The following is a 12467-nucleotide window of genomic DNA, read 5'->3' as shown; positions in this document are numbered from 1 at the left end:
GGACGAGCATGAATTGCTGAAGTTATCAAAGCGGGGTCCAGGGACCCCCAGCGTCTGTTATGTCCGTCCGCCCGTTTAGGGCACGGGATTTGAAACAGCTATAACTCCAGTTTGCAGCATGCCACCAAGTCCAAATTTGGTATATGCACTTAGACCACCAATAGGGACGAGCATGAATTGCTGAAGTTATCAAAGCGGGGTCCAGGGACCCCCAGCGTCTGTTATGTCCGTCCGCCCGTTTAGGGCACGGGACTTTAAACAGCTATAACTCCAGTTTGCAGCATGCCACCAAGTCCAAATTTGGTATGTGGACTTAGACCACCAATAGGGACAAGCATGAATTACTGCAGCCCCGCCCCCTCTGTCTTCCCATTGGCTGGCCTTTAAACAGCCATAACTCAAGTTCGCAGCATGCTACGGAGTACAAATTTTGTACATGCACTAAAACCACCAATAGGGACGAACTGTAATTACCTAAGCCCCGCCCCCTCTGTCTGCCCATTGGCTGGGCTTTAAACAGCCATCATTCCAGTTTGCAGCATGCTACCAAGTACAAATTTGGTAAGTGGACTCAGACCACCAATAGGGACGAACTGAAATGAGTTAAGCCCCGCCCCAAAGGCACCGCTTCCTTCACACAGGGTGTGATTTTTTTTTTTACAACCAAGGTTTTTCATTTACTGCTTTCTATAGTTATAGCAATTTTCACAATCTTTGTTACAGTGGGCGGGACATTCGGGCAGGTGGTTAAATATGTATTTTTTTTACACAATAACCCGGCGATTTCTTTATTATCAATTACAGTAGCTCTTCTAGCCGCCTATAACTCACATCTGGCCATCAAAGACCACCGGACATTTTTATTGTGTAAAAAATACATATTTATCCACCTGCCCGAATGCCCCCGCCCACTGTAAAAAAAGATTGCGAAAATTGCTAAAACTATAGAAAGCAGTAAATGAAAAAAATGTAACACTCATCTTTTATTTACTTTAATTACAAGCTAAAATATAAACCTTGGTTGTAAAAAAAAAAAGGTTGTCCTTCAATTGTACCACTTGAGTGAAAACCTTAATTGTACGTACGTAGTAGAAGTAAATAGACAAGACACAAGGTTAACCAATTACATTAGTGTTAAACTTTTTGCAATAAAATGTTGCACTCACCTGAGCCTGTTGATGGAATCCACCGCGATGGGAGAATGAATTAAAAAAAGAAGCAGAATTCATATTACTTGGTGCTTTTTTTGATTAAACATAATTATACATTTAAATCTCCATGTACATGATCTAAATATTCCTCTGCAGGAGAACAAGTCTTTCCCCTGCTGTCATTAATCTTACATGGCAGACTGTTCAGTTCAGGAACTAACTTATAGCTTATGAATTAAACATTGAATTAATGTCCAACAGTTCACAGTCACAACTTCATGGACAAAAAAGAAAGATCAAAACCATTATGTTTTCATTAAACATTAAAACATGATCGAGCGAGGACGTGTGCTGCTGTATTGTCCCTGGTGAAATATGACCGTGGAAATTAATGTGCAAAACGGACATGTTCATTCAGAGACGGCACGTGTGTTCAATATAAAGTAGGTTATGGTATCCATAGCAATACATGTCACCAGGTGCCAAAGTAGGTGGCTCTAAAAATGTATACAATTATTAAATATTGCCTGTTTTGGCCATAGTACATTACTTATTTTGATTAGGTTTTGTTTAGATTTGTCTTGGTTACAAAGCCTAAAAGGAAAAAAAAATCAGAAATGTAATTAATATACTGTAGACACGCATATGTTCCAGTATTAACATTTAACCCATTCAATCCGGGAACACATCTCTGTCATTTTAGATTTATTTGGCTATTCAAAAATAGCAGATCTACAAGCTCATAGTGTGGCAAGTGCCGTGCTATGAGCTTGTAGATCTGCTATTGTTGAGAAATCGTGAATATTTGTGCAAATCTTTGAATATATATATATTTTTTCTAAAGCGAACATTTGTAACTCAAATCTTTGCTTCTAGGGGTCCCTGGAACAAAATATTTGACAAACTTTTGCTTCAAAAAGTACGTATTCAAAGATTTGCCCCAAAAATCTTGATTCTTAAAAAAAACAGATCTACAAGCTCATAGCGCGGCACTCGGTGCGCGCTATGAGCTTGTAGATCTGTTATTTTTGAATAGCCCAAAGAAATCTTAAAATGACACAGACAACGTTCCCGGTCGTAAAGGGTTGAATCATTAACAGGCAATGATTTGTATGATAATTAACAGTTAAGTAAAAACCCGCCCCTGATTGGTGGACTGTGAGATCTAGTGCTGACCTGGTTGACGTGGTCCAGCTTGGGACAGGGTCTGCCCCCGTTGTAGGGCTTCTCCCTCAGCCACTTGGAGCGCACCTTGACCCCGCTGCCGCACGACTTGCTGCAGCGCGACCAGTTGGACCACTCGCTGAGCTTGCAGTCGGACGGACACGGGATGATGCACGCCTCCTCGATGTACCCTGGACCAAAAAAACACAGTGTTAGAAAAAAAATACTCATTTCTTTTACTTAATAATAATAATAATAAACTTTATTTGTATAGCACCTTTCATGACATGAAATGCAGCTCAAAGTGCTTTACAGAGCAAAGAATTCAATTACAGTTACAACCAATTTAACAATGAAGCAAAAAAAAAGAAAAGCATAAAACATCATTAAAATAATGGCAAAAGGCAGTGAAACAGGCAATACAGTGAGGACATGGGTAATAACACAGAGATTTAAAAAATCAACCAAAAAATCAGCTAAAAGCAAGAGTGAAGAAATAGGTCTTGAGCTGTGCTTTAAAGCTATCCACAGAGGCTGCCTGTCTTAGGTGTAATGGGAGTTTATTCCACGCTGTCGGTCCGTAGAAGCAGAATGCGGCTTCACCGTATTTTTTATATGTCATTGTAGGCACCTCGAGCAGGTCAGCACTTGAAGACCTGAGGGGCCGGTTTGGAACATATCTCTCTAGGCAGTCATAGAGGTAGGAAGGTGCCAGACCATTTAGAGCTTTATAAACTAGTAAAATTATTTTAAAATCAATCCTAAAAACAACCGGGAGCCAGTGTAGTGAAGCTAGAACTGGAGTAATATGTTCTCTCATCCTAGTTTTAGTTAAAACTCTGGCTGCCGTATTTTGAACAAGTTGTAATCTGTCAGTTGTTTTCTTTGGCAGGCCAGAGTAGAGTGCGTTGCAGTAATCAAGCCGAGAGAAAACAAAAGCGTGGATCAATGTTTTTGCATCGTCCAACTACAGATAGTCTCTAATTTGCGCAATATTTCGAAGTAAAAGTATCAATACTGCAAAGTAGAAACACTCTGTTACAAGTAAAAAAGTCCTGTAATCAACATTTACTTGAGTAAAAGTACAAAAGTATAGGCTATCAAAATATACAGATCTACCCGCGTCGCATCGTGACACATTTTGAGCTTGTACTGTAGATCGGCTATTTGCAAATAGCCATGGTTTAAATAGCCATGGCGATGCGACGCGTTGTGAGCTTTGTGAGCGTTGTAGATCGGCCATTTTCAAATAAAAATCTTGCCGGGAAATTATAATAAGCAGATCTGACAACCCTGCTCACGTCTCACCCCAACAGAGAGGGTGAACTATAGTGGAGGCGCTGGTCAGCGGTCAGACCGCGGTGAGGATCATTATGGTCTTGTTTACTGGAGCTTGTGATGCCAAATGCAATGAAACCACAAAAGCGTGAAGGAAGAAGGGCTGCTGTGTTGAACTGCTGGTTCGAAACGCCGTTTATTTTCTGTATCAAAGACGTTTTCGATTTTTTTCCCGCACTTCAGGCTGAAGTTCAGCCGGTATAGTTTGTTGTTTGTTGTTCCGTCAGAAGAGGATGGAGGTGGAGGAACAACTGGATGGTTGTTATAGAGCAACAGGTCAGTTAAGAAAAAAGAGAAAAGTTTGGGGGAAAAACTGCTCAAATGTCACAACGCCATGAAGTTGAGTCTGTGGTGAAAGCATTCTATTTTATATAACAGATTCAAACAACTTATTTGCCTTAAAGCATTACAGTTATAAGGTTTACCAGTAAACACACTGCAATTAAATTGTTTTCTTTGGATTTTCATCACATTATTTGGTTTTAATTTAGTTGTTAGTTTGTGAGCCTACAGACATGTGTGCATGCATGCGCGTGTGCGTGTGCGTGTGCGTGTGCGTGTGTGTGTGCGTGCGCGCGCGCGCGTGCATGTGTGTGTAGCAGCGTATTAGTATTATAATTGTTTTATTATATATATATTTTTTTTATGGGCTTTTATGCCTTTATTTATAGAGGAAAGTGGAGATGGACAGGAAACAGGGAGAGAGAGATGGGGGAGAGACATGCAGTAAAGATCGCCGGGAACGGGACTCGAACCCGAGACGCACTATCAGTGCTACATCAGAGCCTAGGTGCCCGGACCGCTAGGCCAGCGGTCAGGGCCGTTTGGGGGCTTTTCTGCCTTTGGACAGCGACAGGACAGTAGCAGAGAGACACACACAGGGAGATTCAGGCAGGAATCTAACCCGCGGAACACGCTGTCAGGGATCAAAGCCTGATGTGGTACGAGGCTTGACCACTTAGCCAATACAGACGAGCTTCATGTTAAGGACATGTTACAACCAAACCACCAGGGTTTCATCATCATGCAGGCCTGTGGGTCACACATGTCAGCACTAATAACAGAACAAACAGAATCACAACTCAACCATGTTCATTTCAAATACTCATTTCCTCTGGTCTGGCCTGGGGGCAGTGGTGGAAAATCTACATCTAAAATATACAAGCTCATAGCTCTATGAGCTTGTAGATCTGCTATTTTTGAATAGACCAAATATATCAAAAGATTACAGAGATGCGTTCCCTGTTTGAATGGGTTAATATGCCAACAGTGCTGCAGATAAACATGGACATTCACTGTCCTCAAAATAGAGGCCTTGGTTTTAATACAGTAACAAATATGGAGGGTTCATTGAACTCTGAATGTGTTCACATTGACCTGGAAGCAGGCCAAGAAAATCTAATCATTTTAGGGGCAAGGCCAATGTCTTTAGAGGGCACAAAGGCCAAATATCAGGGCAGGAAGGCCATCAAAATAAAAATGTTAGTGAAAGTGAAAATAATAAGCTGTTATATTTCACAAAGCACAAATGTATTGGTATTTACAAATGTCCAATATTTGTAGAAACTCTTGAGTCAAAAGTTCACAGAGAATTCACATTCTCAACAAAAGACTAACATGTATTAAAAAACGTTTTCAAAACTCTGAGGAAAGAGGGAGGGTGGGGACCGTACAATGTTTTTTTGATTGGGGCAGAAAGGCCAAACTGAGGGTCTACCGCCGCTCACAATAATCGTATCGCAGAGATTTTAATTTATCGTGAAATTGTCCTCCGTCATACACAGGGATAATGCAGTCTCTTTTTTCACTCTCTACTGTAAATCTCTTTGCGTTGCGTTGTGAGCTTGCAGATCGACTATTTTTTGGCAAATGTTGCACCCGAGACTATGGCTGGCTGGGGTTCAAGTGGTTAACACAGGTGGCATTTTAAGAGTGTTAATCATATTTAGATTATCGCGATAATATCGTAAATCACAATTATTTTGGTCATAATAATCGTGACATGAAATGTTCATATCGTACCATCCCTAGTCTGCATGCTGCCACTATGATTTATCTTAAATCACAACTAAAGACCTTTCTGTTTGCTTTCTTCTGCACTGTGATTGTATTTGTTATTTTTTTACTTCCTTTAGTTCTATTTCATCCTAATGCCATTTGTGTTTCTTTGCTTGACGGTTCGTGTGAAGCACATTGAATTGCCTCGTTGTTGAAACGTGCTATAATACAAATACAAAGACACCACTGCCTTGCCTGGTTGCCAGGCGTTCTGTCCTCAGGCAGAAGAAGAGAGCGTGAGTCCACATCCTCCTCTACTCTAACAGTGGATGAAACCTCTCAACCTCCTTGATCTCCTGCACATGAACAAACCTCTAGCATCACTGATCTCCTTCTTTAGCTCCGGGGCAAGCAGGCAGCAGCGTGGAGGAAGGAAAGAGCTGCCTGGCATTCACCACCATCCATTCACACATTACTCTGCACTCTGCAGTCATTCTCATCACACCTCCACTTTCATGGACCTCCCCCAGTATCGATATGCGTTAGAACAGTGGGTTTCAACCCTTTTCATATCAAGGACCATTATTTATTCGTCATTTGAACCACGGAACCACAAAACGTATAATATTTATTATTGTTGGATACGATATACAATTGTGTCCACAATTCCATCCATGCTGTGTTGATGTTGGTTCCATAGGCGAGATAACAGGCAAACGTTGATCAAAATAACAATTCTTCTACATTCTCTAATTGTGCAGACTTCTTGTAAATTAACTAATGCAGATGTTTAACAATAATTTTACTCTTGGGAGTGTAAAATGAAACCATATGGAGGGGATCGAGACATTATTGGAGGGGATTGAGACATTTCTCAACATTGTTTTGTTGTTGTCAGGAAAAGGAAAAGAGAGGGAACTTGAAGCAGAAAAACTATGTCCACCCACTTGTTTTCTTCGATACCGTGGATCCTCACGTACTGCTCAAGGTCCTTTCTAAAGCTGGTTTTTGCCAAAATGTGCTTGGTTGGTTCAAAAACTATTTAGTTGGCCGCACACAGTGTGTCAAATTTGGTGATACCATTTCTGATTCCATCACCCTTGAGAAAGGAGTCCCCCAAGGTTCCATTCTTGGTCCATTGCTTTTTCTCTTGTATGTCAATCATATTTGTAGTCAATCTAAGCATTGTAAGTATCATATGTATGCCGATGACACAATTCTGTACTCTTGTGCTCCTTCTTTTGATGTAGCAGTTTCAAACTTGGCCTCAGATTTTGTCTCATTGCAGCATGAATTGGTAAATAGCAAATTGCTATTAAACGGCCAAAAAACCAAGGCCATGCTATTTACTCCAAATAGAGCTGACATTATCCCCCCAAATATCACCACCTTGGAAGGAGTAACCATCGAATGGGTGGTGCTTTACAAATATCTGGGAATTTGGTTGGATAACAAGTTAAACTTCAATCATCACATTGAAGCGTTGATTAAGAAGTTAAAATTCACAGTAAGCTTCTTTTATAGAATGAAGTCCTGTTTTTCTTTTGCTTCAAGGAAAAGGCTGGTCACTGGCCTGTTTATGTCGCAACTCGACTATGGCGACATTGTGTATCGATTCGCCTGTCCCTCAATATTGGGTAGACTTGATCCCCTTTATCATGCTGCGTTGAGGTTCATTACCAGCTCCACCTATAGGACACATCATTGTATTCTGTATTCCCTAGTAGGGTCCTTAGCATCTCGCAGGTTGCTACATTGGTACACTTTTATATATAAAGCCATTCTTGGAAATTCCCCCTCGTACATTTGTTCAAAATTTAATCTTGTCCAAAATTCGCTTAACCTCAGATCGAATGCCTGGATGCGCTATGTCGTACCCACTACTAAATCTGAGGCAGGGAAAAAAAAAACTTGCGTTTTTTGGGCCTTGGTCATGGAACGATCTACAGACCAGATTAAAATTGGCTTCATTGATCCCTCTAGTGTCTTTTAAGAGGATTGCCATGGGCACATTCTCCAACCATTGCTCCTGCTTTGACAAGTAGCAATTGCTGTGATCTTAGTCTTATATTAGTTTATTAGTTTTATGATGTATTGTTGTTATTAGTATTTTAAATAGTCTGTATTGGTGCTATTGGTAGTAGGTCTTTGGTATTACGGATGTCATGTTTGTCTTTGTTTTGTTATGTCCTGTATTGTCGTTACTGGCAGAGCTGTGTAACATTTTATTTGCCTCTTCTCTTGGCCAGGGCACACTTGTAAAAGAGACACTAGTCTCAATGTGATTTCTCTGGTGAAATAAAGGTTAAATAAAAAAAAAAAAAAAAAAAATGTTTTACCCCCTGTAAACCTGTGATGTGACAATAAAGCAGAGTCTGATTCCATCTGCTTCTGGTTGCTGTGGATTTCCTTCAGTCAGCCAGGGCTCTGTGACTCATACCGTGACTCATACAGTGAATCACAAAATGAATCACATAGTGAATCACAAACTAATCACAAAGTGAATCACATACTGTAATGATATGCTGTACCTGAGGCAGTACGGTGAGAAGAGGCCTCAGGCAGTTCTCAGTACGGAATAGAGGGTCTACTCGTTGGAATCCTGCTGATCCTATGATCTCTCTCTATCCTATGACCATCTCTGTTGGTCTTTGAAGCAAACTACCAAACAAATGCTCATATCCAAAAAGCTGTAGATAAGTAGGTATATGTGTACACACACATCTACAGTACATGTATGTATGTATATATGTATATATGTATATGTGTATATATGTATATATGTATATATGTATATATGTATATATGTATATATGTATGCATGCATTTGGTTATGTGGGTGTGTAGGTTTGTAGGCAGGTGGGTAGGTGGTTAATCTGTGTGTGTGTGTGTGTGTGTGTGTGTGTGTGTGTGTGTGTGTGTGTGTGTGTGTGTGTGTGTGTGTGTGTGTGTGTGTGTGTGTGTGTGTGTGTGTGTGTGTACGTCTATCTATTTATGCATATCTCTTGAATGTAATACTGGCATTTTTTTTAAATAATATGTATACTTTTTATATGTTTGATTCTACACAATAGGGAAACTTAAGGATAAGCCTCTAGGCTATCTAATTTTCTTCTGCACAATATGGTTATCTGTATTTTCTTCTTCTGTTTTTAACTCATCATATGCTAATAAATGAAACTTCAAAAATCAAACAGAGAACGTGAATGTGTTCTCTGCTTTCTCCTGGACTAGAAGATGGAGAAGATGACAGCAGTGTGAGACTCCTAATTCAATTCTCCTGTCTCTCCCATTGCGACGGCACACACACACACACACACACACACACACACACACACACACACACACACACACACACACACACACACACACACACACACACACACACACACACACACACACACGGTGGAATGTAACATGGATCGTGACAGATTTGGGCTGCGAGCAACGGAGCCACAGCTCCTTGTTTCCCCGAAATTGATTTTCTTTTTTCTCTCTCTCTCTCTCTATTGAATTTACAATCAAGACCCAATAAAAAGAACAAGTGGTAACGCCTGCTTTCCTCTCACTGACACCAAATGGGCAGAATGATGACAAATCAATGAAACACAGGATGGTCATGTATACACCATTATCATTAATATCACCAATACAGAAACGTTACATTCAACTGGCGTTTAAAACTACACTGCAGGTGATCTTTCAATGATATTGAAGTGTTATCTGTAAGGCTGTTTATCAACTCTCACTGTGATGATGTGTGTTGATGACATGTTGGGGAATGAGGTTAGCTGAGTTACACGTTGCTTCACTAAATTAGTAGAACTTTTTAACCCATTAAGACTGGGAATGCATCTGTGTCATTTTTTGATTTCTTTGGCTATTCAAAAATAGATCTACAAGCTCATAGTGCGGCACAAATACAAAGACACCACTGCCTTGCCTGGTTGCCAGGCGTTCTGTCCTCAGGCAGAAGAAGAGAGCGTGAGTCCACATCCTCCTCTACTCTAACAGTGGATGAAACCTCTCAACCTCCTTGATCTCCTGCACATGAACAAACCTCTAGCATCACTGATCTCCTTCTTTAGCTCCGGGGCAAGCAGGCAGCAGCGTGGAGGAAGGAAAGAGCTGCCTGGCATTCACCACCATCCATTCACACATTACTCTGCACTCTGCAGTCATTCTCATCACACCTCCACTTTCATGGACCTCCCCCAGTATCGATATGCGTTAGAACAGTGGGTTTCAACCCTTTTCATATCAAGGACCATTATTTATTCGTCATTTGAACCACGGAACCACAAAACGTATAATATTTATTATTGTTGGATACGATATACAATTGTGTCCACAATTCCATCCATGCTGTGTTGATGTTGGTTCCATAGGCGAGATAACAGGCAAACGTTGATCAAAATAACAATTCTTCTACATTCTCTAATTGTGCAGACTTCTTGTAAATTAACTAATGCAGATGTTTAACAATAATTTTACTCTTGGGAGTGTAAAATGAAACCATATGGAGGGGATCGAGACATTATTGGAGGGGATTGAGACATTTCTCAACATTGTTTTGTTGTTGTCAGGAAAAGGAAAAGAGAGGGAACTTGAAGCAGAAAAACTATGTCCACCCACTTGTTTTCTTCGATACCGTGGATCCTCACGTACTGCTCAAGGTCCTTTCTAAAGCTGGTTTTTGCCAAAATGTGCTTGGTTGGTTCAAAAACTATTTAGTTGGCCGCACACAGTGTGTCAAATTTGGTGATACCATTTCTGATTCCATCACCCTTGAGAAAGGAGTCCCCCAAGGTTCCATTCTTGGTCCATTGCTTTTTCTCTTGTATGTCAATCATATTTGTAGTCAATCTAAGCATTGTAAGTATCATATGTATGCCGATGACACAATTCTGTACTCTTGTGCTCCTTCTTTTGATGTAGCAGTTTCAAACTTGGCCTCAGATTTTGTCTCATTGCAGCATGAATTGGTAAATAGCAAATTGCTATTAAACGGCCAAAAAACCAAGGCCATGCTATTTACTCCAAATAGAGCTGACATTATCCCCCCAAATATCACCACCTTGGAAGGAGTAACCATCGAATGGGTGGTGCTTTACAAATATCTGGGAATTTGGTTGGATAACAAGTTAAACTTCAATCATCACATTGAAGCGTTGATTAAGAAGTTAAAATTCACAGTAAGCTTCTTTTATAGAATGAAGTCCTGTTTTTCTTTTGCTTCAAGGAAAAGGCTGGTCACTGGCCTGTTTATGTCGCAACTCGACTATGGCGACATTGTGTATCGATTCGCCTGTCCCTCAATATTGGGTAGACTTGATCCCCTTTATCATGCTGCGTTGAGGTTCATTACCAGCTCCACCTATAGGACACATCATTGTATTCTGTATTCCCTAGTAGGGTCCTTAGCATCTCGCAGGTTGCTACATTGGTACACTTTTATATATAAAGCCATTCTTGGAAATTCCCCCTCGTACATTTGTTCAAAATTTAATCTTGTCCAAAATTCGCTTAACCTCAGATCGAATGCCTGGATGCGCTATGTCGTACCCACTACTAAATCTGAGGCAGGGAAAAAAAAAACTTGCGTTTTTTGGGCCTTGGTCATGGAACGATCTACAGACCAGATTAAAATTGGCTTCATTGATCCCTCTAGTGTCTTTTAAGAGGATTGCCATGGGCACATTCTCCAACCATTGCTCCTGCTTTGACAAGTAGCAATTGCTGTGATCTTAGTCTTATATTAGTTTATTAGTTTTATGATGTATTGTTGTTATTAGTATTTTAAATAGTCTGTATTGGTGCTATTGGTAGTAGGTCTTTGGTATTACGGATGTCATGTTTGTCTTTGTTTTGTTATGTCCTGTATTGTCGTTACTGGCAGAGCTGTGTAACATTTTATTTGCCTCTTCTCTTGGCCAGGGCACACTTGTAAAAGAGACACTAGTCTCAATGTGATTTCTCTGGTGAAATAAAGGTTAAATAAAAAAAAAAAAAAAAAAAAATGTTTTACCCCCTGTAAACCTGTGATGTGACAATAAAGCAGAGTCTGATTCCATCTGCTTCTGGTTGCTGTGGATTTCCTTCAGTCAGCCAGGGCTCTGTGACTCATACCGTGACTCATACAGTGAATCACAAAATGAATCACATAGTGAATCACAAACTAATCACAAAGTGAATCACATACTGTAATGATATGCTGTACCTGAGGCAGTACGGTGAGAAGAGGCCTCAGGCAGTTCTCAGTACGGAATAGAGGGTCTACTCGTTGGAATCCTGCTGATCCTATGATCTCTCTCTATCCTATGACCATCTCTGTTGGTCTTTGAAGCAAACTACCAAACAAATGCTCATATCCAAAAAGCTGTAGATAAGTAGGTATATGTGTACACACACATCTACAGTACATGTATGTATGTATATATGTATATGTGTATATATGTATATATGTATATATGTATATATGTATATATGTATATATGTATGCATGCATTTGGTTATGTGGGTGTGTAGGTTTGTAGGCAGGTGGGTAGGTGGTTAATCTGTGTGTGTGTGTGTGTGTGTGTGTGTGTGTGTGTGTGTGTGTGTGTGTGTGTGTGTGTGTGTGTGTGTGTGTGTGTGTGTGTGTGTGTGTGTGTGTGTGTGTGTGTGTGTGTGTACGTCTATCTATTTATGCATATCTCTTGAATGTAATACTGGCATTTTTTTTAAATAATATGTATACTTTTTATATGTTTGATTCTACACAATAGGGAAACTTAAGGATAAGCCTCTAGGCTATCTAATTTTCTTCTGCACAAT

At 40.2% G+C, this 12467-nt stretch overlaps 1 protein-coding gene across 1 annotated transcript in view; it reads right to left on the bottom strand.

Moving 5' to 3' along the window:
- The window catches only part of thsd7aa (thrombospondin, type I, domain containing 7Aa), a gene marked incomplete at both ends in the record, with an annotated part of 204039 nt that overhangs the window by 49568 nt on the left and 142004 nt on the right, over positions 1-12467 (bottom strand). The window contains one exon of the mRNA XM_084080528.1: positions 2328-2506. Coding sequence (XP_083936654.1) covers positions 2328-2506 — 179 coding nt within the window. The remainder of the gene's footprint in view (positions 1-2327; positions 2507-12467) is intronic.

This window comes from Gymnoscopelus microlampas (genome assembly GCF_963454915.1).
Source record: "Gymnoscopelus microlampas genome assembly, chromosome: 15".
Taxonomy (NCBI): domain Eukaryota; kingdom Metazoa; phylum Chordata; class Actinopteri; order Myctophiformes; family Myctophidae; genus Gymnoscopelus; species Gymnoscopelus microlampas.
This window is presented reverse-complemented; position numbering and strand designations above follow the sequence as displayed.